This window comes from Telopea speciosissima, chromosome 10 (assembly GCF_018873765.1).
Source record: "Telopea speciosissima isolate NSW1024214 ecotype Mountain lineage chromosome 10, Tspe_v1, whole genome shotgun sequence".
Classification (NCBI taxonomy): domain Eukaryota; kingdom Viridiplantae; phylum Streptophyta; class Magnoliopsida; order Proteales; family Proteaceae; genus Telopea; species Telopea speciosissima.
Window position 1 is genome coordinate 54748202 of NC_057925.1, and position 27967 is coordinate 54776168.

The following is a 27967-nucleotide window of genomic DNA, read 5'->3' on the forward strand; positions in this document are numbered from 1 at the left end:
TATTTTACAAATTTTACTTATTTTTAATTTCACCTTATCAATTGCTGCACATTTCTGTTCTAAAATAAGAGAATGATCTCGAGTTCTGCTACAAAGTATTTACTTACTAAATCAATGCCATATCATTGATGAGTATGTTTATGGTTTAATCGAAATCAGACTCACATAAAGAGTGTTGTTGGTATATGACTGAACCACTAGATGAATTATGACCAATTAAAGGAAAAAGGACCACGGGATAATTGTGGTAAATTAGCAGATACACAGCTGATTATTTCAAACTTTCAGGCATTGTTTCACTTTGGTCTACAAGAGATTAAGGGATCGATATGGTGCAAACTAAAGTTACCCAGATTTAGTTGGGCAACACCTCCGGAAATTGTGAGTTAATTTGTTTGGGATTTTTTTTGGTGGGGGAGGGGGTGTTAGGGACTTGAGTCTCATCCTCAAAAACTAGCATTTATGGAGTGGGTGCCCAAGTACCTATTAACCCATCCACATCCCCTTTCATATCCGATGTGGGACTATTCTTTTTGCCTTATGCGTGAATATCCCAACAATCTCCCCCTCCATGCAGAAGGCAAACACGTGGAGCCTGAGATCCCGATCTCCCCCTCCACGCGTGAGCTGACGTGGAGCCTAAGATCAAACCCCGAGAATCCTCGGCCAAACGGAAATTTTCATGTTCCGGCTCTGATACCACTTGTTAGGGACTAGGGTCTCATCCTCAAAAGCTAGCCTTTAAGAAAAGGGTGCCCAAGTACCTATTAACCCATCCACATCCCTTTTCATATCCGATGTGGGACTATTCTTTTTGCCTTATACGTGGATATCCCAACAAGGGGAGGGGTTAAATCCGAGTTTTTGGAGTTTGTCTTTTATTTTTAATATTACTATAACTCTATAGGATTATGCTATGGAGAGAGAGGTATGTGGTTGAGTTCCAATTCAGAATTATTGGAAAGAATATTTATCATTTGCTTTTTGATTTGTGCAACTAATACCAGAAGAAGTGAAGAACCAGATTGAATTTCAGATTGTAAGCAGAATTTTTTATAAAAAAAATGTGTACGACAATTTGAGAATTCTATATTTGCTGTTCCACATGAATTTTTATAAACAAAACAGTAGAATTGAAGCAAGAGAAATACTGAAATTCTGACCTGTTCTATTGTTGAGGATGACCCCTTCAATACTCAATAGACAAATTCTATACTCTGAAATCCAAGGTTTTGTTTCAAATATCATCTTTTTAGTTAAGTGTACACTGACAAGCATATAGGAGAACTATTTGATATTTACTTATCAAAAAGAAATAAAAATACCTATTTGATTTTAAGTATTCAGGCTGTGATTTTATGGTTTCCGCTCGTTCGGTACAGCAAGGTCAACTTCCTTGTCTGAACTGCTTAAAAGTATTGGTTGATTTGAAATGTCGTGTTTATTTATTGTATCTCCTTTTGAGTTAATTTTTTTTGGAGAGAAAGGACTTCTGTCCTTCAATTGTTCTCAGACTTGCATGCTTGATGGATTTTCAAATTGGACTGAAATTAAGTTGATACAGCAAGGCAATGGCTCTTTTATCTTCCATTTTGTCAAATGATTATTAAACAAGATTGTTAGGTTTATAGGGTTTCTAAAGATTTTTTTGTTTTTTTTTTTGTTTTTTTCTGGAAATCGAGATCTTTGTAAATGTGTTATAAGTGGGCATTTCTTGTATCCTCACCTCAGCCATTCAATCTTATTAAGATCCAAGGCTGGAATCATCTGGGGCTTTTCTCTTAACCTTTTAGACCAAAGAGAGGAAGGAGAGAAATAGTAGGAGGTTTTGAGAGAAGGTGAACAGAGAGTTGGGCTGTAAAATTGGTTTCTTTGTAACTCCATTCTCCAAGCTTCTATAGTGGATTACCATCCTTAATGGTTGTAGACATAGGCCATAGCGCTGAACCAAGTAAATCCAATGCATGCTTTCGAATTCGCCTTGATTTCTTTGTTGATTATTTCTGCTCTTACTTTCTTGTTATATTCTACTAAATCATATTCCATTTGTAACGTTTTAGAAAGAAGTTGCTAGTATTGTATGCACAGGCAGGAACTTTCAGACAATGTGTTTCTGACCAGTTCTCTGCTTAGCTCTGAGAGGCTGTTGAAGAGTATCTTGGGGATGAAGGTAAAAGCGGATGTAAATCTTTGCTTCTGTGATATCTAAATATAAAAAAATTTCCTTCCTCCCAAGGAAAAAATAAGATGACTATAAAATGTAAAATGCTCTTTACATTGTCTATTATTCTATTCAAGAGTCTGAGTGTCCCTTCTCAATATCATGTGAAGCCTGTAATGAGGTATAAATCTCATGAAAGTATGAACTCCAGGGGACCATGACTGATTATTACATAACTTTTTCTTTACAGAAGACTCAAAGGTGGAACTAATAAAACATCAATACAGTCAAAAGATACTAATTATGCATCATAAATCATATGACTTGGACTACTAATGTATAAAATGATATCTCATGTGATAAAAATAATGCCCAGAAATAATTACGTCGAGTTGATACTGCCTGTTCTATTTCCAATGGACCATCGTCAATGACATCACCATTAAGGAAATCAACCAATTGAAGTTCCATGGTAGAATTAAGCTTGCTGGAAAAAGAACAGAAAGAGCAGGAAAATTCTATCAGATACTGAACTAAAACTCCAATGACCTGATAGAGTTGAAATGAAAAACTGAAGGGTGGTGGAGATAGTGATGGTGTTAGCTATTACAATCAGAGACTGATGGACTATGGAGCTTTTGTTGCTGATGGAGAAGGAGGTGGGGCTTCTGTGCAGTCGTAGTTCTTGGTACCTAGTAACACCAAAGAAAAGCATTGCAAACCAATTCAAAAAACCACCTAAAGTAGGGAAATGAGTTATGCAACATATGCTAATGTCAAAATTAAAAACCACTTCTTAATTTTATTTTTTTTAATGGTTTACAGTTAACACATACTAAGTACTTGTAGCTCATTGCTTAAAACAGTTATAGGATACTTCCTACTCTTCCTTAATGTCAATATGAGTATAAATGTGATTTGTGGTCTTTTTCTTGTAGTAAAATTTCTACAGAAAGAAGGTAAGGCTTAGGATTTAGAGTTAGGGATAAATGCAAGGGAGGAACTTCAGATCATCATCTTCATTGTCGTCCAAGTTGTGACGGGTCCGTTTCCAACCGGATTCATATTCACACCTGTAATCAAATGGCTTATAATCGTTGGAAGCATTGCAGGTTGCCTGCCTTTCCTTTCCGCAGTTAATAAGGTCACACAACATCACTTGTATCTACAAAGTAAATTGAAGCATAATATCCACTTAATCATCCAACTGAGAAGATTAAGGATTTAGAAAAGGAATTATCATCTCATTTCAAGCCAAGAGCAGCTGTGAAGACTAATAATTAGGAAAGAAAAAAAACAATGCATACACAGAGAAAGAAGAGGAGGGGGCTTGTTACTGATAGAGTCATGGGCCTTAAAATGTAAATGAAGAAACAGGGGTAATGAATGTAAGAGAAGCGGAAATACCAGATAGTAGTAGTAGTAGTAGTAGTAGTAATAGGGTTGATATGTTCCCTGAATATGGATCTCCCAGTCACAAGTGATAACCAGTCCACAAGATGACCACAAACCTCAGGTTCAGCAATAGTAAATAGTTCGATCACTTCTTAGATTTATAGGAATATTTATAACAATAAAATTAAAAAAAAATGAAATTGAAGAAGGGAAGAAGAAGACAGGGTAGTCTCAACAGTTGACTCGGGTCTCTTAGCCTTTAATCGTATTTTGGTTTCTTATGAATGGCATCTCACCATATTTTCTCATAAAGAGAAGTACAAAGATGTTTTTTTCAATCTCATTAATCAAATTCGTGTACAAGGTTGTAGTCCCTTACAAACTTATATAGAAGACTCAAAAAACAAACTCAAATCCATAAAAAGGAAAGATCTAATCCAATCCTTAACTAATAAGGTAACATAAACTGATTAGTAACTAAAATAATAAAAGAAATTGACTCAAAACAGGATTTTAATTAAACTAAAAATAAAGTAAATCCTGTTTTTCTCAAATTGCATGCAAGCACAAGAGACCTATCAAGAACAACTGATTCAAACCATGAAAATCAGGAAATAAGGGATATGGCCTTTTGAATTTAGCATATGAGTTTAGCGATTGTAAACACAATGAGAATCTTGTCATTCTCCATTCCTTTTCTTGAATGTTTTTTTTTTTTTAAATGGGACTCGTAGCCACCATACTCTTGGTGAAAGCTCATTCTATTATTCAATTGCTTGCTTGCTACTTTGGCATTAGATTTGACACTTCCTGAAAGTCCTAAATTTGCAATAAAACAATGTAAAATTCTTCAAGTTCTAGAAGAGATGAGATTCAAACAAACGTAAGTGAGGTGACAAGGAAATAAATATAATACGTTATCATACCATTTTGGGGAAATTTTTTTCTTGTTACCTGGGCTTGCAGCCAAAGAAATGAAATAATTCATTTTCTCTTTGTTCATAAATATCCTCCTAGATTTTGATATTTTCCTAAATACCTTTCTAGATTTTCTTTGTTCATAATAGAATGGATGAGCTTAAGGTTTTTTTTCCTAGCGGTGAATCTGAGAGAGGATTGTAATGGGGTTGGGTAGTTTATTTGGTACAATTGAGGTTATTTTATAGAAAATTAGGCTTCAAAATCTTTGACTGTTGATGCTTTGAAGAAAATAAATCCAAGGGTCAACTATGTGGTTATGATCCAGTTACTTTTCATTGATCAATCGAAATCTTCTGATGCTAAATACAAGTTCATTTGGTTCCGAATTACCACGTGTCGAGCATCCACACTAGCATTGTCGCACTGCCGTACTGCCGAGCTATAGGGAATTGGAGAGGATAATTTTCCTACTGCTTAACATTCCATTTGTTTCGATGTAAAATTTTCAATGTTTGTATTCAGACGGTAAAATATATTGTAAAATGTTACTGTAAACTTTTTAAATGTTTGTTGGGAAGCAGTTTTCTGTACGGGAGTGTGGCATACGCCAGCACTCCCATGTGTCTATCTCTCTCCTTAAAACAAGGGGGTAGAGGTGTCTTTTCACATGAGGAGGAGAGAGATAGACTCATGGGAGTGCTGGCGTAGGCCACACTCCCAGATAGAGATCTTTTTCCCATGTTTGTTTATCAATTATTTTCGTAGTAAAGTTATTAAAATAATTGGGATAATTTACGTTTATTACTCCTATGGTTTTAAACAATTACTTCTACCACCTCTGGAATTTCATCTATTTCATAAATCCTCCCTTATATTTTGAAAGATTCTTACAAACGTACCCCTATCGTTAGATTGATGAGAACAGTTAGGTGATGATGTTCATCCCCAAATATAATCTAAATGCCCATACTAACACTGGGTCCATGTAACATGACCCTTTTACCCTTTTTCTTCTTCTTCTTCCTCCTCCTCTTCCAACCTATAAAACACCCATAACAGAGGAAACGAAGGTCTAGCCTTCATCTCCAGCGAGGTTCATAAAAATAAACTGACCTGTTATTCAATAGCAGAAAAACTTTTCAGTGTTGTTTCAGACAATTCTTGACAGCAAAATTGCCTACCAACAATAACCCAACAGAAAAGAGGACGAACAGGCTTTCACGGGGGAGAATAGACAAGGAAAAGAGGATAGAGAAAATTGAAGGATTCTGTCAGCAGTAATAGCCGCAGGGATGAGGGAGAAAGGAAGAGAGTAGAAATCGTGGGGAAAAAAGGGGGAAAAAATCTCACAATCGATCGATTCCCTGAATAGAACCACAAAATGGTAGGGTTACAGCTTTCGATCAATTCCCTGAAAGCTGTTCCGTTACCATTTCAGTAAAACCTCCTTAGGGTTACAACGACCGTCCAACAGAGATGACAAAGGCTTCCGTTTTCTGAGCAATAACCCCAACTTTTAGAAACAGAAAATTGTACACAATCCACTGTAGTTTCTATGCAAATTTATTGCTTATCCTAAAAGATATTAGATGAAGATTCTTTCTCTCATAACCGGACGTCTTGTTATGACCTGTCTTCTTCCTTTTCTTCTGATCATCACAAAATTGAGAAATTATGTAGCTCAATGTTGAGTCAGTTTCAAGTTAAAGCCTTATTTGTCGAGTGAGATGTAGAATCGAACCATAATCTTCGATGATCTTTGCAGTAAAAATTTCTAATAGAAATAAGGGAGGCGGAAGGTATGGCAGTGGTGGTGGTGGTGGTGGTGGCGGCGGTGGCGGTTTGGTGAGTAGAAATAAGAGAAGAAGAAGAAGAAGCGGACAACGACAAAATTGTCATTTCCTTCCAAAACTAACGGAAGTTTCCACTTATGGGTATGGATGTAATAGCTTGAAACCAAGGGGTGGTAAACATAAATTTTCCTTCTATTTTTTGGTTTTAAATTTTCAAAGAAACCATTCTTTCATCCAAGATGCATAATTCTATATTAAGAAAGATGAAAAACTGCCAGTTGCTATACTTAATAGAAGAAAGGCAATAGGATAATGATAATGGGTAAATGCAAACCTTGAGATCGTTGCTTGGTCTCATGGACTGCACCAACGCATGAGCCAATGAGAACATGCGTAAAGGCATCAGCATAAATGAGATTTGTTATTTCACCAGGGATAAATTTTACAAGATCCTATGTCTAACCCAGGAACCACATGACCGTTCTTTTTTCCATATTTTTATTTCTCTACCTCCCTAGTAACGGAAGAAGCGATGCACAAGAACATGTTGATATCGAATTGGTGAAGTTTCTTGTGACCTCAGCAAAACTCACAATCATGTTAATTAAATGGATGAGGGTTTCTATCGACATCACTTTGGGGGGGAATTTGCACGCCACACCAATGTGATGCGGATAGCGGATCACCACATGAGGCACACATGATCTAAACAAGAGAAAAAAATATATATATGCGGAGGAAATTAGACAATTAGTACTCTGCCGTGGAAAAATTTCTTCCCTTATTTTATTTTTCCTCAATTTATATAAAGGGTTACTGTTTCGGTGAAGTCTGAAGTGAGGGCTAAACTACTTCCTTGGCAGCCCATGAACACATGCCTCTGGTATTATGAATCTGGTGTTATGAATCAAATCTTATTCTAAAGCCTAAAACCGATTGGAATTGCCTGTGCATTACAAGTCAGATCCCACCATGACCCTATCAATCAGAAGGAACAAAAAATAGAGAATATGGCACATCCACACCCTCTTTTTTAGCTAAAGATCAGCAAAAGTTTTTTTTTTAAAGTAAAAAGATGAAGAATATAGTACAGGAGAACATTATGCCCCCTGAATGACAGGTCCATGTGTCTGGGCACAGAGAACATCGGCCCATTAATAAAAGATACAGAAAATATAGTGCAGGAGAAGGAGAAACGGAACACTGGTTGATCCACTATTTCACCTTACCATCAACGGAGAAATAAATCAAGCAAAAGAGAAGCAAAACTCAACAAAATTTGGGCATCCCAGTTAACATCATGAAGAATAAATGGCACATCCACAACCCATGACTACAACCAGGGATTTTTTTTTTTTTTTGTTTCTTTCCATTTATTAGATAAAAAGGATCATTATAAGTGAACGAGTGCTCTACAATAGGGGCAATGCGAATGGGAAGCAAGCCAAGGGAGAAGACAATCTGAGTGGTATTTGTGAGAACAAGGTAGGTTGGTAACCTCCCTCTGGCCTTGCAGATCATCTAGGCAAACCGAACAAACTTCTCTCTGTGAATTCCTCCGGCTTAGTTGCGGACTACTCCTGCAAACCTCTGTTTCTCTGGTTCTTGTTGCACTGGTGTTGATCTGCCTCGGACGAAGAACATGAGAGGAGCTTCTGTCTTGGACAGGAGGAGGTTGAGGTTGCTTATTCCACCTGTTTTTCGAGAATTAGCAGTGTTACTGTTAGTATTATGCAGATGTTCATCCCAAGTGACAACAAGTTCAAGGAGTAAAGAAACAGAGGCCATGAAATTTTTGTTTGATCAATCAGTTTTCCTTCAGACTATCACAGATTTTGCTCCATCCATTTAACTAATTCTAATCAAATGAAATGACCCACGCATTCGATAACATAATCTCTTACAACAGGTAATTTCCATTCGATAAAAATCGGTTTTTGATTTGTGGGTAGTTATTTTGGAGAATCAAAAAGACATATTTGTCTGGTAGAATCGAATTCAGACCAGTTTTGTTTGAAACGAAACATGGCGGCCATCAGTGGCTCTCAGGCCTAATTGAATTAGAAAACAGCAATGGTCTTGGAATCAAATTCTGTTCCATCAAAGGATCAATCTGAAGCATTAAAGTCATCAGGGAACTCGGAAAATGAAATGGAACTATTTTAGATCTTACTAAACCTGATTTTCCATTCTCGATGAAAATAGATGTGATTACAGAGTAGAACAGAGACGGTATATATGCTTCCTAATCCTCAGGCAATCTCTGGCTCAGCCCAGATCCCCGACGGAAGAAGAGAAAAATGTAAACAAGGGAGAAGAAGAACAAACCTGGAACGGAAGCTACCGAGCTTCTCCTCGAGCCTCATGCGAGCCATGAGAGTGGTTGCATCCATTGTTGTGGTGGTGGTCTCAATGATCGACGGTGGAAGACGCTCCCGAAAGAGAGAATCGGATCGGCAGTTACGGTCGTATTCGTGTTGATGAGAAGAATGATTCATTCTTCTCCTTCGAGCCAGCTCCACCCCTGGTAGCATCCCTGCCATTTTTATAACTAATAAATAGTTCCTTCCTTTCCTAGCCTCTCTACCCTCTTCTTCTTCTTCTTCCTCTCTCGCTTGCTTTTACAGGAATTCCCTTAAAACTCTGTGCCGAATTTAACCAAACACTTCAGAGACGATAAGATAGAAAGATTGATTGTCACAAGAAACAGATCGAGGAATTCACAAGAAAAAGGGAAAATGACAGATAAGAGAAGGACATTGCCATTCTTTCATCCGCTTATATAATTGCGGAGTGAGTGCGAACTCCGACAATTACTCCCTGACCCTCCCCCACCCAAATCCCACCTTCCCAACAAACAAAAAGAATATGGGATATTGAGATTTCCCAAGTACTATTTTAATCCTTAGCAACCATTTTGATTACGCTTCTTCATGACCAGCACAATCTCCTTATTATTAAAAGGAAAGAATTATAAATTCGATAATGGAAAGGTAGCTAGATCTTGACTAGCAGATTCTACAGTGAGAAACAAAGTATTTTCGTGGAAAGGCTGTTAGAAAACAAAGAACCTTCGTGGAAAGGCTAGTAGAAGAAGCCTGGTGTGAATTTCTCGGTGGATTGTGTACTCACAAGTCTCTTTCGTTCTCCTTTCCTTCTAGCTTCTTGGATAGTGAACCATTATAGTGGAATCTTTCTAGTCACTGGACTTGACTGCTTCTTTGATTATTTAAAAGACAAAAACAAACAGTGACTGCCACTATTTGAGATTTACTCGGTTAAGTTCCGTCCATATCTGGTTGTTGTCCTTTCGAAGTTATCTCTATTTACATTTTGAGCTAAGTATGCCGAAGCTACGCATAAAAATGATCGTTAACATATTGAGAATTATAGAGGTATAGATCCAAATGGGTTTCATATATCTGAGGAGTTATCTTTTGGGTTGAACCCTTTAACAATCACATTTCTCAAAAACATATATGATTTACACTGTTATAGTAATTGAGATTGAAGTGTGTGTCTTAGGTTGTTAACGAGGTATAGTCTCACATTAGTTAAGTTTGATCATTGGTACCTTTATGAACTTGAAGAGTTATTTCCACTTAATGCCTTAAGGTTTTGGGTTTGACCATTCAATAGTCGCATTTCTCACCAAGACTGAAGTGTGTGCCTTTAGTTTAAAAACATGGAATGGGGGAAAGCAATAGAGACTTTTCAAAGATATGTGATTTAAATTTTTACCATTTTACCGATTCAAAGAATAAAAAATATCTAAAATTGAAGATCTAAGTGTCTTGCCTATAATCGTCACCCACATTTGTGATGACATTGTTACTCCCACCCTTATTGATGAAGGTCTAAAGTACCTAAATATGATTAAAAATGAAGATCTTAAGTGTATTGCTTGTAATCTTCAATAACCTCTATGATCACATCGATACTCTCACACTTAGTGACAAAGGTTTAAAATACATTCTCACTATTTCAAGAGTTCCATCCAAGCATCGTAATCCATGAGTGAAGAGATTCTCTCTTTAGCATAGGTGAAGGGAAATTCTATCCTTTAATAATTAAAAAAGGAAGGTGGGGCCAGACTTGGCATTAGTGATAAATTGGGCAAGGATTAGGGAATGGAGGCACACAAGGAAAAAAGCTTTCTAAAATTTCACATCAATTTCCACTATCCATGTCATCTCTCACATTCATAATCATGCTCCCAATCAATCCCCACAAGCCCCAATTTTCTAATCGAGAAGAGCAAAGCTTTCTGATTCGGATCTCAAAAGCACCAATAGAATGGCGGGAAAGAAGAAAACAATTATAATAATAATAAAAAAATAACAAATATATAGATGATATATTTAAAAAAAATCCAATGAAATTAACATTTATTTGGGGAGAAAGAACGTTACTTAGGCGAGTGTGATATGCTACTCCTGCGTCCAGACACAGGGACGTGTTAAATGATCATCGCACTCCCATGGAAAGACGGAAATTCCAAAAATATGATGATCATTTTACATTCCTGTATCTGGACGTAGAAACAGCGCACCACACATGCCCAGGTAGCATTCTCTTTCCCTTGTTTTTTTCTGGACATTTTTTCTAAAATGATTGAAAATCTTAAACAAGACTTAAAGGATCTTTGTGGGATCAAGAAAGCAATAATCAGGAGGTTTGACAAAGATACACCACTAATTAATGCTTCCTCCTCTAATGGTAATGGTGGTGCTCACACAGTCACACATGCCATCAGCAGCAATTTCCAGAAATCCGATGTTCCAAACAACATTATGTTTCTATGTCCACTGCCACATTGTTGTTGTTTCACAGCACGAGTCACGACAATCTCCAAAACTCTTTTGAAACTTTTTCTCTCCTTCCTATAAAATAGACTTTATAGGTAAGTTTGGTTCTTATAAACCATGAAACATAATTAAAGAAAACAATAACAATAACTTATCTTTATCTCAACGTAATGGGGTCGGCTACATGGATTCTTAGTCTCTAATAAAACACAAATAAAGAAAAAGAGGTCAGAATTCTAAATGCTTGGTTTTACGTGTGGCTTGGTTTGGTCGACAAGCATGTAAAATGCTCATTCCTTCCATTTTTTTTGGTGTATGTATGCGTGTGTATAACGAATAAAGATAATATCTTATAAATTAATAAAAAATACTGAATTTTTTTATCCTACTATCAATTCTTCATATTCATTTTGATGCTCTAGTCATTCCTTTTATCTCATTCAAAATTTAAATCGAAATTGATTAATTTATTTTGATAAAACTTAATTCAATTAAAAAATATATAAAAAATAGTACACAAATAAATTCATATGATTTTGTATACCAAATTAAAAGGGCTTGAAATTATTGTTATTGATTAGTAAAATACATATCTATAGAAACAAAAAAAGAAATATAAATATATATATAATAGAAGAATTTATATGATTAAAAATTCATTTATTTCGATTATTTCACAAGAAGAAGAGGAAGATATAAGGTTGAGATGATCTAAAAGCTATGAAGTTTGACATGTTAACAAAAATATTGATTTGGTTTGTTACCCTTCACTAAAATCTGATTCCATTCATATCCAAATGAAGTACAGAATGACAGATTCCCTTGTTAAAAATCTTTTTAACGTGTTTAGACTCTACATATATATGTGTGTCTCAATGTGAAATATTTCTAATAAATAACTTTAAAGATATATACAAGCAAATGAAGCAAGCATCTATAACCTTATCATATCATATTGATGGCATAATCAATAGAAAAAATAAACAATGAAAAGTATTAAGAAAACACACGCAACCTTTAAAAGACACGTGGGTACCAACATTTGGGGAGGAAAAAGCACCAATAAAGACAGAAGAGTCGATCCGATGACATCCTTGGATGGATTTGAGGAGTGTGGTTCTTGTGCTTAAACACAAGCCCCCATGAAATGACTTTTCTGGCCCCCATTAAAGGCGGAAACTCTGTTTCTGTTGATGTTTTCATTGGCTACCGCACTAGACCTACTGAATGACATGCTAACCAATTGAACAAACAATGGTCTTTCAAAGATATACCCAATATACTAGTGAAAATATGAACCTTTTGTATTATTTTTGAAGGTTAGTGTATGGTTGTCAATTTGGAAGCTGAACCCATAAGCCTGTATATGATCTTTGCTTGCAGCATCTCTAACTATTTGATTAGCGTCTTCACTTAATGAATTACACGTTTTTCAAAGTATTACTATTCCTAAGTGCATGTTCACTGATTCATGTCATTCGGATGAGCAAGATATGTGAAACATGGGGGTTTGAGATAGTTTCAATTGTTTGAAATGAATTTCTAGATCATGGATTTTTCAACATCAAGTTGATAAAAAGAGCGAAATTCTTGTTGATTGGTGCAGTTCTGTATATTTATGCTCCAAAAATTTAATGAAACGTTTTTTGTTTAATTTTAGGAAAAAGTAATAATATTATCTATTGGTCAAATGTGGTTTGATACTCTTATTTGGTTGGACCGACAAGGCCAACCAATATCGAAACCGATATACTTCATCATTTCATTGAATTATAAATATGAATTATAATCCATAAAAGTCCAGATATATGATGTATATAGGTTTGTAGGAACTAAATTTCAAGTGTTAGTTGAAGTTTATATATTTATTATATCAATAATCGATAAGACACCGATTAGGAAACAATATCTGAAAATAATAAAATAAAAAATAGATTAGAATTAGGGATAATTTCTTAGATTCACTAGATAAGAACTGAAATTACAGGATAAGTAGGTTTAAAATTTGTTTTACACCCATTAGTTTCTATTTTAAAAAGATTTACTTAATCCCCATAGGTAGTTATTGGTCATGCCACCTAAGAAGAAAATAAAAATGAACTTCCAAAATTGCCTCAACCCTCGTTTATCGTTTTAGATTGCTGATCTGGATAAACTCCTAGATAATTGAGTTCGTGCTATATTAAAAGTTAAAAAAAAATCTCTTTTATTAGAAGATTGAGATGTAATGGCATGAGAAGACAACGATTAGCGCTCCTTAGTTGTTGGAGTACAAATCAAACCTCCTATTACTTTCAAAAAAAAATTCCAAAAATAAAAACAAAACTATGTCGTCATTGCAAAAGGCATTTGTCACTCATCCGTTCTCACTATCTAATCTTAAGTTGCTTCTTTCATTGGTTCGATTACAAATCAAAGCTCCTATTATTACCCCCCCCAAAAAAAAAACTCTAGCGGCAGAGTCTAAACCAGGGTTTTAGTAAGTGACATCGGTATTTGCCAATTCCAATCTAGATCGGTCGTATCGCCGGTCTGGATCAGTCCTGTTTTCTTCAAAAACAAAAAAAAAACTTTAGTTTCCCTCCTAATTTTTTAGTCAATATCACATTCACGTACGTGGTACGAGAATGGCTCCCAGCCGTTCAAATGGAATCCACTCTGTGGGACCCACATGAAGGGGATATCCATCTCAATAGTTGTGAGTCGTTCTCGTACTTGAACGTGATTGGGGTGTTTTCGGAAGTAAACTTCTATTTTCTTGGTAGGTGGCATTACCAATAACTAACTATGGGGATTAAGTAAATCTTTTTAAAATAGAAACTAGTTGGCGTAAAACAAATTTGAAACCTACCTATCTTGTAATTTCAGTTCTTATGTACTGGATCTAAGAAATTATCCCTTGGAATTATAACCATTCGGATTCTATTTTAAAAAACTCGTTTGAGGTTTTGGTTTGGAGTCTGGACTCTGAACCAACCAATATATGTGCTAAGGGACCTGGTTAGTTGATACGCAGTCTTGCACGTTGTGCTGACCTTTCCTCTCTAACGGTGTAGACATGACACTCCATCACCTTTATGTGATGCGTGGTCATCTTAATTAGTAGGGGTGTGTCAATTGGTCTGATTCTGGGCCATCGATTTGGTTCTTTAACTGTTCCAACCCTAAGGGTTAGTGTCAAAAACCATACCAATAAACTAATCGATTCCAAACCTAAGATCCAGGATCATTAACTAATGGGTGGACCAGTTCTGGTTCCTAAACGGTTCCAAGCAGGAAAAAAAAAAAATTTCACACATGCTACATATATAAACAACCAAATCTTTGGTAAAATAGCATATAAGACAAGTGATACTAGTCAAAATGAAAGATTGAAAAAATAAAGGGTTTGACCTTAGCTCTCATGATCTTTAAGTCTTAAGAATTGTATAATATATAGGATTAGAATGTGAATTTGTTTCGGTTTCTAATTGGTCTATCGGTTTTGGAACTGTTAGGAGACCAATAACTTAATTGGTAGATTTAGAGTCGGACCAATAACTTATCGATAGATCCAAAACCGGACCAATAAACTATTGGGTGGGTTGGTCCCGGTCTAATTCCCAGTTCCTGCCCAAAATTGACACCCTTACTAATAAGTATTCTCATTCATGCGTGATAGGAAAAGACAAGAATATAAATAAAAAAAGGATTACCTTCTCACTTACATCCATAACCACGGAGAAAACAATCTGTAAAAACAACTAAAATAGGAAAATTTTCCCATGATGTTAAAAGTGCAATTTCCCTCCCCCTCATCCCCTATGGTCTCATGTAAATGATTTCATTATTCGCACCACCACTTATGTAGAGTGTTAATTCCTCCCCACACTAGCATCATGGGAAACTCTATCCCAATAAAAATATTGACTTCGTAAATAAGTAAAGACAGTTAATTTAATTTTGGTAAAGATTTCTCATGATATTAGTGTAAAAAAATCTCCTACGCCACTCCAATGACACCATGAAGAATGGTATAATTCATATGAGGTTCACATGGTTAAGGTAAGAAAGAGAAAACAAATTTTACCCAAAAAACAAAAAAAAAAAAGAGAAAGAGAAAACAATAAAAAACCTATATGAGAAAAAAGATTGATTGGTCCAATCGACATTCAAAGTCCAAACTGAAGGAATTAAGGGTCTTTTGACCCGGTCAGGATTCTTGATGAATTTCTTTTTTGAATAAATTTCCCAAGGTACTAGAGTGCAATTTTCCTCTCACATGGATTATTTTATTATTTTCTCTCTTATTTTGAATATATGAGTCCCATATAAGTGATATATCATTTTGAGAACATCTATTGAAGTGGCATGTAGATTCCTCTTCACATTGGCGGTGTGAGGAACCCCCCCCCCCCTTCCTTTTAAAGAAGAATTATTTTTCCTAATATGATTGCTAAAAATGGAAACTTAGTCCATCGGCAGAACCGCAACTAGCTAGGGTGGGCAGCTTTAGAAGGCAGGGTTGGGGATATCTACTAAATATGCTTTCTCCTTGAGTATATTGATTAATGAGACTCCTCCATTAGTTTTTCTTCTCTAAATATGCACTTCTCCCTTTCAATTCTTTAACTCATTCATCCATGTGATTTCTTTCGTGTTATCCTGCCCTCCCCGCCCCCCCCCCCTCCCGCGCCAAACAGCTTTTTTTCTATGACAAAGACCAAACAGGTTACCCATAACTGGTTTTCAATCCCTTTGCGTTTTGGAGAAAGAACGCCATCTGATCGTGCAACGCACGTGGCCCCTGTGTATAGGCACAAGAGCGCATGAAATAACTATTGCATCCCCTAAAAAGATGAAAATAACTAGGGTGCGTAAGCTACATGACTGGGCGGCGTTTCCTTTTCTTTTTTTTTTAATAAACAATCACATCTTATTTAGCAAAAGGACATTTGTTAAAAATGATGACTTTGAGAAATTCATTTGATAGTATCATCGCTTGCGTTTTACATTACAAGACAAAATACTCCATCCATGACTAAGTAGTTTGAAACACAGTTAAAAAGATTAAATTACGCTTCTAGATTGGGTTTCCAGCTATTAATGAAACCATACAGTTTTGGATTCCCCTACCACTTGAGTAAATAAGAAAAAGAAATGGGTTTATTTTATGAAAATTTGAAATTAATGTACTTTTGTTGACTTCAAATACGGTGGGGAACCAAAACTAAATATGATTCTTGATCCAGGTGACAACACCAACACCACAAGCCTGAGTATATAATTTTATCGCATGTTCGATATAGGGGAGGCCAATAATTTTTGTATAGCTTCTGCATTAAAATATAATGTAACCTTTGTAGTAAAATATAACAGTCAAAGTATGGTTTAAGAGACTAAGTACAATAGAAGAGTAATCTTAAATAATTAAAAACATTCATTGACGAGATGGAATGGGAGTTCCACTTGTGACATAATAGAGTTTGGACAACAACTTGATATTGCAACACGCTCTAGATGAATATCAAAGTGATGGTGGGGCTGAGTCGTGCCACTGGTGACTATCTTTAAGATTGTTTTCTTCTCCTATGAGGGTTATTGAAAATCAATCACTAATATGAAACAACATTCTTAGTAGGATTGTAAATGGATAATCGAAAATCCGAATTCGATTTGTATCCGTTTCGAAGCATTCGAATTCGTTTAGAGATATCTGGAAAAAAATCCGAATACTTAATTATAAAAAATTAAGTAAATAATGATCTTGAGGGTTTTTGAAGATTCAACAGGTTCTAGAATATGAGGAAAAGAGAATCATGATCTAAAACTATGGATTGAGAGTGAATTGTATCCACTGGGGGGAAAAAGGTTCAGGTTACACAAGCCAGAGGTGTAAACGGATGGTCGAAAATCCGAATTCGATCCGCATCCGAATCCATCCGAATCCGTTTAGAGGTATCCGAATTCGACCAAGAAATATTCGAATCCGATTACATCCAATCCGTATCCGAGCCGAATCAGATCTGTTTACAGGCAGGCCTAATTCTTAGCCCCTTTAGTAAGTCATTACATTAATTTACAAGGTCACTATTATTTTTTTATTTTTTTTTTGATGAATAGGAAATTCCATTAACTAAACAAAAATTTATATACATTATGAGTAAGAGTTCGCATTTCTACTCTTGCTCACCGAGCTAATTTATTAGCTATTGACACTATTTTCCTATTCTTCTTGACAAAAACTACTGTTAGTATACAACAACAAACTAAGTCTTATCCCATCTAAATGGGGTCGGTTACATGGATCCTTATAAATCAAAGTAAGAGAAAAGAAGAAATGAATACCTAAGCGATGAGAAGTGCGAAAAGAGAAATGAAAGTGAGATAAAGAGACCCAACCAAGGAAGTCGGGGAAATTTTCTCAGCTATAAAGGGTTGACAACATAGATCTTTGCCCTCCAATAGACTCTACTCAAGGTCATACTTGGTACAAGACCCAAACAACACATGTCATTCCTCACAACCTCTCCTATGGTCATTTTCGACCTGCCCCTAGCTCTTGATGAATTAGTATATATCATACAAAAACACTATAAAGATTCCAATGGCAATACTGTCATAGTGCCACCCACCCTCCTAAAACCAAAATATCAAAACCTCACAATCAGACCATGCCTCTACTTCTTCCCAACCTTGCTCTTTGACACTTTGTAGTCCTTTGTAAATGTAGAAAATGAATAAGGGAGAACTGTCTAAGAACACTTAACTACTGTTAATGATTCTGCAATGGAGAAATGAATTATCCAAAATGATAAGAGTGGTTGAGACGTATTTGTAGACACTGTCCTAAAGATAGTATTTGCCCCCTTTGATGCGACTGGGTAGATATACAAACACTGGCTCCAAGATATAACAGCCGATGACTTCCTGCATCCAACCATTGGACCGAAGGGACACATCCCTACCACCTTAGACTATGGGCCCAAGTCCAAGCCCATTATATACTCTGCCAAGTATTAAGCCCGAAACTAAGATTAGCCCCCACAACCGAACCAACCAAGAACCAAAAGAATCTTTGGTCTTGACCACCACACCACAACCGACCAATCGGCTCCGTACAAGCGCACAAGTGTGTAAAAAGCACCCTGAACTCAACAAGGACACATGGGAGAATGGAGAGTTTCCTTCAAGAAGCTCATCCCCTCTATTCCTCACAACTACATATATGCAAGCCAATGTTTCCTCCCATTTTGCATGTGAGACTAAAGCCCAAACCTATCCTTGCACCACTTGTCCAATAGGTCTTAGACTTCACTCAAACCACATATCCAACAAAACAAAACAAAACAAAACAAATTTTTATTTTGAAACTTACTATTTAAAACATTTAAATACAACAGTGAAGACCTCTGGCTTCCGACTCCTGTGTACATATTGCAATACCATGATCCATAGAAGCTTCAAGGAAACAATAATTATGAAGTAACAAGGAGGCCCATCCTGCATTTCCTATGCTCGGGTCCAAACTATCATCACAAATAAATCTGGCCTTTCCCCAGTCTGAAGTCCCTGGTATTCAAATAGAGTCATGCCACTCATCTCGATTTGTCCTCCACTGAACTCTTCAAGGGCTTATTTCCTTATGATTTATTGAAGATTAACTGAATCATGTATAAAGCTCAATCAAGAAAATGAGTGTTAAGAAAGTGTGTGCTATATTATGTACTTTTATGTGTGTATGTGTGTTTGTGTTTGTGTTTGTGTGTGCGTGTGAGAGAGAGAGAGAGAGAGAAAACTACTACTAAATCCTAAAAAGAAAAATAAAACAGACTTATCTCTTTTGGGTGTATAAAATAAATTATAAATCCTTCGTAATTTCTGAAACATTATTTGAGAATATATACCCCCTAAAGGTCCAAATCAATGAATTTAAAAAATAAAAATAAAAAGAGGGGTAAATTAAATTTTTATTTTTTTTTTGGTCTCTTTTTCCTCTTTTCTTCAATCAGATTTGGTCTCTTCCATCTATCTTGAATTCCTTCCCTGTTTATAATTATTCCTACCAATCTTCAAAACACAAACTAATATGGAATCCTATGCTGTCGCCTGCCCATGCGGCCAGCGTGCAGCCTCTCACAGGCAGGGATGAATTGACCACCGAGCACCCTGCCCGGGTGGGGTCCACGCCCTGCCTCAGACTTTAACAACCCCTTTTTATTGGGCTGGATGCCTAGATCCACATCTCCATATTTGTCAAGGTAAAAACTTTAGGACATTCTTTCTTACTTAATGCCAACGAGTTAAAGGCCATCAGGCGTGTACTTGTTACACAAGTACACAACCAAAGCCCAACCCTAACCAGCTACAGAGGTCAATTCCATTGATCTGCTTGGTTCCCAGTACTCCATGTTTTCTTGGCTTTGCTCAGCCCAGCCAAGCCTCACCTTGGAAATTATATATGGGTTCATAGGTATTGAGGCAACCATGATCCAATCCATTAATCTTTAGGTTAACATCTGGTCCACGTTCTTACTTAATCGAGGACAAAAATGGCCCACCCATCCCACTTCATGGAGGATCCTTGCTATCTATGGTTCTTAGGATCTTTTGAGAGAGAGTGGCTTAAACTTAAAGAGGGCCAAACCATGTGGGCTCACCAAATCACAGTGTGGGCCCCACCATTCATGTAAACATGGGTTCCACAGGAGCTTATGTAGATAAAGTAGATAATAAAGAACAAAGCTAGCTAACATGGCATGAGCCCTAAAGTTGGATAGATCATATGGTCCCTCGTACTCATTCATTGATCATCTTCTCTACACCCACCACTACCCCATGACACGAGTCTATTACACGACGGAGTCTTGTGTCAAGAAAGATCCTTTTTTCACATGGGTCACTCTGAAACCCTCCAAAGTCCAACCCCACTAACCGACACAGCAGATTTACAGAAAAACCCTCCACCTCTCTTGCTAGTTGCTACTCCAGAAATGGAATAATGTGGAATCTTTTTGCCACTAAAATTTCTTCTCCGTTTCTTCACTTCAGCAGGCCTTGACACATGTAAACTAAAGTGCAAGAAAAGGAAAACCTTGAATTAAGTTAACGAAGAGGAGAGCCCAGTCAAAAAGAGCGAAACAAGAGTCTCCCTGGGAACAAAATCAGCCTTGAAAACACAAATACTACTCACCCAATAGAGATCTATTTATCAGATCTTGCTTCGATCTCTCTCCCTTCTCTCGGTTTCTGCATTGCAATGGCATCTTAGAGAGTTTCACAGAGATGGGGATGACTAGCAAATGGATCAGAAGCTTCTTGACCAGCGGGAAGAAAGACAAACAGAAAGAAAAGGGGAAGAACAGTAACAGTCAGCCCACCTCCATTCCAACTGAGAATCCAACAACACCCATTATAATTCCACCGGCTAATTTCAAGGAGAAACGAAGATGGAGTTTCAGGAGATCGTCAGCCACAGGTACAACCACCAAGGATTTGAATTCCATGGACACGGTTTCCACCAGTGCATCTCCTGTGCAAACCGATGCACTGATGGAAGCTGACAATAAGCAGAAGAAGCATGCCATGGCTGTGGCAGCAGCACAGGCTGATGCAACCGTGATCCACCTAACCAAAGCCACTGCCCTGCCCAGATCCATTGAGGTTGAAGAGGCCGCTGTCATCAAGATTCAAGCGGCCTTCCGTTGTCACCTGGTAGGCAAAATCATTTTCCTCTATTATGCTCTGTTTTATCATTTTGGGAATAAGAGGTATAATACCAGATAAGATTGTGGAAGGAAAGAACGAGAAGGAAGAAGTGACTGATTCTGTGTGTTATTGACAGGCAAAGAGAGCATTATGCGCATTGAAAGGATTAGTTAAGTTGCAGGCGCTGGTGAGGGGTCAACTGGTGAGGAAACAGGCCACTGCTATCCTCCAGTGCATGCAGGCATTGGTTACTGTTCAAGAAAGAGCTCAGGCCCAGCGATTCCGAGTGGCCGGGGAAGCACAACCCATTAACCAGAGGCAATCAATTCACAGAAAGTCTTCACAAGACATCCGGCTTACACAAGCATGTGGGGTAAGTGTACTGCTACAACTTCCAACAATTCATAATCTACCTCTGCCAATAAATCCAACCAGCCTGCATCCATGAAATCATGAGATTCAGAAATAAGGAGCTATCTTTTACAAGAAGAGTGATATTAGAAACCATTTTTCATTTCTAAGACGTTCTCATCCCCTTTATGATTGGAAAAGGGAAATGGTTGAAATTCACAACTTCGTTCTGTGCCAGAAAATTTTGTTCGCTTTGTTTTATACGAGACAGGATGCAAATGTTAATTCATCTTTTTCTTTTTCTTTTTTAAAAAACTCATCGGGTATGTATACTTGTAGGAGATAGATACAGACCTGGAAGAGAATATTAAGATGGTAGAGATAGATCTTGGACAGCCAAGGGAAAGTTCAAACAGCAGGAAAAGCTACTCAAACCACCCACAAGCACGAGTAGATCCAAGATTCTCTGCATATTATCCAAGTAATAGTGCGAACTCTAAGGAGGATCATCTCCATATTTCATCTGCTCCATCAGCATTGACTGAGATGAGCTCAAGAGCCTGCAGTGGCCATTTTGAGGAGTATTCCTTCACTACTGCCCAGGGTAGTCCACAGTACTACTCAGCCATGTCCAAGCTGGACCCAACAAGAACTCCTATTGTTGCTTTTCCCCGAAATGAGTATGCAGACTCCACATCCATTGATTACCCATTCTATCCACATTACATGGGCAACACACAATCATCCAGGGCCAAAGTGCGTTCACACAGCACACCGAAGCAACGATCTGAATCATTTGAGAGACAAACTAGCAGTCGGAGGTCAACAGTGGAAGGAAGTAATATTCCTCGAGGAGTGCGAATGCAGTGTTCATCTTCACATGTGGGATCCTACCAATATCCATTGTCAATCAAGCTTGATAGATCCAGTGTGTCACTCCAGGATAGTGAGTGTGGTTCGACCAGTACAGTGCTGACAAATACCAGTTACTGCAGATCTCTCGCTGCATTTGAGGTCGGTCTCTTATGTTCTAATCCGTATATAAACAACTTGACTATGATTAAGAAGGTGGCCACTTACCTTCCTGAAATGCAATTTTAAGATACAATATGGGTTGCAGTTAACTGCTGCATTGCCTTTCAGCTATTGGCTGCTTTCAGCAAACTCTAATTTTCAGTTATTTCCTGTCTTTTCTGAGTGCAGCACCAAGGGAGCATGTTCTGACAGTTTTTCTTCTATTTCACTCCAAAGTATGATTCTGTTATTTCTCTGCTTTCGTGACTCCAGCCTGAAGGAAATAGATACCGACGGCTCATCTCTCACCACCTCAATGACAAGAATCTGCGACCCATGAAAGTAGAGAAACAGTGTAGACACAGACGGTGATGCAAACTTCACCAATAGACTTCAGATTACGAAGTATTTGAAGCAGAATCTGCTCAAAATACTGATTCTATTCAATTCATGGTTTCAAGTGTCTCTACAGGAGAATCTTGACTTCAAGAACCCCTTATAAAGTCCTGATTGTGCTATAGGTGTTTGGACAATTTTTTGGTTGCTCAGCTTTACAGATTTTCAGGGTAGAGAAGGTTAAGGCAGCTGACAACCGAACACATTAAGCATGTATGGGTGGTACTTGTTAAAGATACAAATCTAAAATGATTTGTATCTTGCCAAAATAAACATACTGAAGAATATGACTTTTGGAGAATTATACCTCCACAGTGATGTTATACCAGAGATTAGGTCTGTACCTATAGCAATGAAAGGACCTCTCTATGTATTGGACTGCAGACCCTTGACACCATAGTACTGTTTGGTAGTTTCACGTGAGAATTCTGCAAATGTCATCCCATCCTTAAAGCGTTTCGATAGCGGTGGAATTACTTCATGAATCTGTTGATATAGTTTCTGCGTTTCCTGCTCAGCAACTTGGACTTCCTCAACACAAGAACCAGAATGATGCCCAGTTGATCTTAAGTTTTCTGTAGGGTATCCAGAGATTGAGAAAGTTTTGCTCCATGCTGGTTGCATAAAAACAACAAAAGTTTCCCTGCTTAAATTATCTTGATCTATTGGCCTGCAAACAGAGTGAAGGGTGGAATGCAGCTTCCCTTTTGATAAGATATCAGCTGATTCGCCAACCTGAACAATGAAATTTTCAGGAGGCGATTTTACCATAAGGATATTATTCTTGTTGGGATCAAATATTTGCAAATACGTGTGCCCACTTGGGGAAGGACACACTTGCTCGACTACAGGAGAATGGCATTGAGAGATAAACATTGGAGATGTCAAAACAGTAAAAATGCCATAGTCATAATGCCACTGTTGCCACAAGTTGGAAAGAGAAGCTCTGCAGGATCTTTCATTTCCTTTAGAGGTCAGGCTGTCTGTTGGGTTTGGCGCTTCCCTAAAGCAGTAATCTGCTTTTCTGGCTCCACAGTTAAGTTGCAACTGATATTTAGCTGGCCCCTTTCTAGATCCTTTTGCTCTACTCACTTCTTTAAGAATAAGATTTTCCAGAATGGAATGATAGTGTATAAGACGCCCTTTTGCAATGCAAGACTCCAGTATACTCTGCTCTAGCTCTTTACCACCAAGGGCCTTATCACATACCCGTGCTAAGCAGAGCCCAAGTTCCATCATGCATAATCCAAGCTCCTTAAAACTGCTTCCAAGATTCTTAAATTCATTATCCAACGAAGCCAGGTCTGGGTTCTTTTCCTTTATGATGCAACTGCCTTCATCCCCAAAGTTTGATCCACCAGAAGAGAGTTCTAGATTCGGATTCTGTACATATTTCAGTTTTAATGCAAAAGATGAGACGCTTCTGTCCAGATTCTTCAGAGGAACATCGCTTCCTAAGCCATGGTCCTGGAATTTCATGAGTAAACAGCAAAGAGTATTACAGAAACCTGTTTAGATCAAAATGTGCAAAAAGTACCTATGTTCTAAGATTAAAAGGAGGGGGATTTCATGACAAAAAATATTTTCCCAGAATGAAAATTAGTCCAGTAACCACTTCAAATAACCTACAAATTCAACAAACAGTCAAAAGCAATTCAATGTCCATCTAGAAATATAAACCTGGTACATAATAGGAACTCAAAAGTCAGAAAATATTGGGATGAATGCTTTACGATGTGAAGTAGATAAACGAATGATAATAGTAATTGTTGTAAAAGTTTAAGTAAAGCTCGCTCTAGGGAGAAATCTCTAATTAGAGTTTATTGGGTGAAGTGTAGGAAAGAAGAGGATGAAGATGTAAGAAGACAACAAGTTTTCAAGCAGGTTACCAAATGTAGCAGAATTCAAAGGTTCAAGATTTCCAATCTCGGATCTAAGTTTGAAATTCAAATAAGCAATCATACTTTGATTCTCAAACTGGAGAATTCATATATTTCATGAACTTATCAAAAAAGAATGCACACATATGTATAAAAGGATCTGGATGTCCATGCTTACTGTTCCCAACCTAACTATAATTCAAAAGGAAGAAACAATGCTGTCTGGCTGCATAGCATACGTTAATGCCTCTTGTGTCTATCTCTCTCCTCCCACAGTAGGGGGGCAGAATGGCAGATATTTCATTTCATAGGAGGAAGGAGAGAGATAGACGAGGGTGTGCCTTGGTGCAACGGTAAAGGTTGCTCCATTGTGACCAAGTGGTCATGGGTTCAAATCTGGAAACAGCCTCTTTGCGAAAGCAGGGGAAAGGCTGCATACATTATAACCCTCCCCAGACCCCGCAGTGGCGGGAGCCTCGTGCACTGGGTATGCCCTTTTTAAGGAGAGAGATAGACACAGGGAGGTGCTAGCATACACTATGCAGCCTGGCAGCGTTATTTCTCTCAATAAAAAATAGAAGCTAGTTTGAAAAGTCAAAAATGCCTTAACACTGACCTTATGCAACCACCCAAGAGACAAAACTTAAAACAATCTAAAACTGATCCAGAAACAGAAGAATAATCACAATGCATGAGCTACTTGTTTTAAGTCATCACACCAGTAGTCCCTGCAGTATTCTCAGCATATATTTAGTACTTAGCAGTACTAATATCTGATTGCAAGCCAATACCCTGGGACCAAATAGGCATAGCCATTTACAGAATAGTAAACTATCCATAAGCACAGTAGAGATGAGGCCAACCATCCAACCTTCTCGGTTTGCACAACAAATTCCAGGCTACATGATGGAACTTAGATGCCTCTTCCCATACTTTCCATAAGAAATCACACTGAATCTTCTGAGTGTAGCTAGCCAACAGCACTGGGACAAACAAGGAGGAGCAAGACAATAAGTGTCAATATTCACCAATATGGCCTTAAGAGTTGATTTCTCCACTTTAACAGGAAGTTTTCCCTCCAACCAGCTGGACGGTAGGCGCTTTTCAAAATGCTCCGCTATTGGTACTGAAATTGATTTGTCCTACTAATTTTCTTTTCATGGTAAGCCAAGATAAGAACTAAAAGATCCAATTATGTAACTGAGACATACCCCAGACTCCACCAAATTAGAATTTCCCTTACCTTTATTGAAGTTGATACAGAGTCTTGAGACAAACAGTCTTGAATCTGCCTCAAGACTTCTTTGTCCCCTTGGTAAGCTATCGGTTCACTGAATTTCACAGAAGATTAATGAATTCTTCTTCTTCTTCGTCCCCTTGGTAAGCTATCGGTTCACTGAATTTTACAGAAGATTAATGAATCATCAGTCAAATGTGAGAGGGTGACTATCAGGCCTTTACACCCTGTTCATAATCCCTTTAACAAACCATCCTCCAAAGTCCATAGCCCTAGAAAGAAACGTACCCCAGTGATAATGACAAAGCTGAAACACAATAAAAGGAATCCCATACCCCAGACCTTTAAGTTTTTTAAACAAATCAGATATTTCTTTCCTTGTAATGCTGTATTTGGACAAGTTTTTGCTCTTTTTTGTTTTACCATCTCTGTCTAGAACAGGTAAGGGTGTTCTGTACAGTATACCAGACAACTCAGATCCAAACTATGATTCAGTATGGATTCCACACCATGATTCAGTTTACAGATGCCAAAAAGAGGTACGATAAACCTGATATATTTACAAACAAAAGACTGTAGCAACAAGAGTTAGTGAGGTGGTTTGCAATGATGGAATCGACAATAAAGAGAATTCTTCAAGACCATCCCAGCAGAGGACAAACAGGGGATGCTAACTGCTGCTTAATAAGTGAAAGAGGGATATGATCGCACGACAACAGGGGCAACCATAATGTCATAGCTAGACTGACCAGTAATTCAAAGAAAAGCTAGAAGATCAGACAATGACAAGAACAGACGAATAATTAGGTCACATGGAATTTATTGAAGCTTCAAACAATAAGAGATGGATTTTTCCAACGGGTTTGCAGCATCTATGGGAAAGTTACCTCTTATAATAGCCGGTGAAACAGTGACGATCCAATTTTTGGTGAAAGGAAAATTCGGGTGTCAGTTATGGGACTGCAACCCTAATAAAACAAATAAAACTGAGACCCACTGGAGACGGGTTGAATAATGTCATCAATATATGAATTTGGATGTGTGTTGTTTTGCTGTCAAAGTAAATGGCTTTAGTGGTTACCCTTTCATGGATGAGAAAGAACATTTTCATGTGCATTACTAAACGCTGAGTTCCCCCCAAACCTCCTTTCAACAAAAACCCTTTTCCTCTTCTACAAATAATAGAACACCAACTGATACCTCCCCTTCCAAACACCCTAATTGCATCCATTTTAACTTAGTGATGCACTATCAAATGTGAAAAATGTTATGTACAGTAAATGTCGGATACAAACCAAGTGTAATCAGATAGAATATGGTTGAGGTCTTGAGTATCACTAGCGAATTATGTAAACCCTGCAATGCCATGAAAATAACCAACTCCCATCAATTTTTTTCTTTTTCTTTTTCTTTCCAGAATGCAGACCAAGTATAACCCCAACAGAAAATGGTTGAAGTGTAGAGCATCACTAATGAACTATGCAAAACCTGCAATGTCATGAAATTGAAAACCATCAAATCTTATCACTTTTCTTGTTTCTGGAACCAGCTGAGGTGGAGGCACGCATATAGAAAACGACTGATAATGGTACGGAATGTTTGCACTAAAGCCAAATCCATAAAGACAAAATGCAAGTGCCTCAAAGTAACGTCAGCTATGTCCTCTTCGTCCTCAAAGTAACAGAAACTGTTAATCTACGTGGAGAATCAGTTCATACTCCCTGGTCAGAAAGGACGACTAAAATTCTAAGTTAAATCTAATTTTACTTCAAGTTCTGATCTAATTAGGGAACATCTGATAAATTCGAATGGGAAAGAGGTTCAGTCGTTCAGACAGGTAACCAGTAATCAATAATGTTGGTAAAATTTAGAAGAGTAGACCACAGAAATAGGAGAGAATTACCTTGAGAATCCGGTGACGATCATCGTTACTGAGTAGCGCAAGCTTTCGGGAGAGCGGAAGGAGAGATTGACGGAGCTGAGAAGATTTAAGGACTCCAGTAATGGCCAGAAGACCGGGACCGTTAGGTCCTAGGGTTTCCATTATAGTCCTTGAGATAGAATCGAGCCTTTCAAGCTCAGTCGAAGAAAAAGAAGAAGAGGAGGAGGAAGACAATTGCATGAGATCAGAGAAATGGAGATGGAATGGTTCCAGAATTTCTGCATCAGCTTCCATTGCTCTCTTTCGATAATTCTATCGCAGCATCCGAAGAGAGACTGAAAAGACTGGGAATTCGAGGGTTTCGAAATTTTGATCAGTTTGGTTTGCCCCACTTTGTTTCGATAGAAAAACTGTGGGATAGAAGTCGCTGCCTGGTCGTGAA

At 37.6% G+C, this 27967-nt stretch overlaps 3 protein-coding genes and 1 long non-coding RNA gene across 6 annotated transcripts; 1 reads left to right on the plus strand and 3 right to left on the minus strand.

Annotated features, from left to right (window-relative positions):
• Window positions 1-7611: 7611 nt before the first annotated feature.
• On the minus strand, window positions 7612-8973 carry LOC122642053 (RING finger protein 215-like). The gene is made up of 2 exons (XM_043835450.1): window positions 8599-8973; window positions 7612-7964 (listed from the first exon to the last, which is right to left on the minus strand). Exons 1-2 carry the CDS (start codon window positions 8811-8813, stop codon window positions 7664-7666), a joined length of 516 nt encoding a protein of 171 aa, XP_043691385.1. The 5' UTR covers window positions 8814-8973; the 3' UTR covers window positions 7612-7663.
• Window positions 8974-19880: 10907 nt separating this feature from the next.
• LOC122643039 lies at window positions 19881-20282 on the minus strand. Its single transcript, XR_006330152.1, has 2 exons — window positions 20251-20282; window positions 19881-20151 (listed from the first exon to the last, which is right to left on the minus strand). It is a non-coding gene; the product is annotated as an uncharacterized LOC122643039 (long non-coding RNA).
• Window positions 20175-22923, plus strand: LOC122643037 (protein IQ-DOMAIN 19-like). Of its 3 annotated transcripts, XM_043836664.1 has the most exons (4): window positions 20175-20771; window positions 20902-21138; window positions 21456-22130; window positions 22320-22923. In XM_043836664.1, the coding sequence occupies exons 1-4, from the start codon at window positions 20343-20345 to the stop codon at window positions 22338-22340; spliced, it is 1362 nt and encodes a 453-aa protein (XP_043692599.1). In that variant the 5' UTR covers window positions 20175-20342; the 3' UTR covers window positions 22341-22923. The 3 variants fall into 3 exon arrangements, with proteins under 3 accessions (XP_043692599.1, XP_043692598.1, XP_043692600.1); XM_043836663.1 differs by having other exon boundaries at window positions 21456-22923; XM_043836665.1 differs by lacking the exon at window positions 20902-21138 and having other exon boundaries at window positions 20176-20771; window positions 21456-22923.
• Window positions 22893-27877, minus strand: LOC122643038. Its single transcript, XM_043836667.1, has 2 exons — window positions 27547-27877; window positions 22893-23993 (listed from the first exon to the last, which is right to left on the minus strand). The coding sequence occupies exons 1-2, from the start codon at window positions 27817-27819 to the stop codon at window positions 22893-22895; spliced, it is 1374 nt and encodes a 457-aa protein (XP_043692602.1). The 5' UTR covers window positions 27820-27877.
• Window positions 27878-27967: the final 90 nt, after the last annotated feature.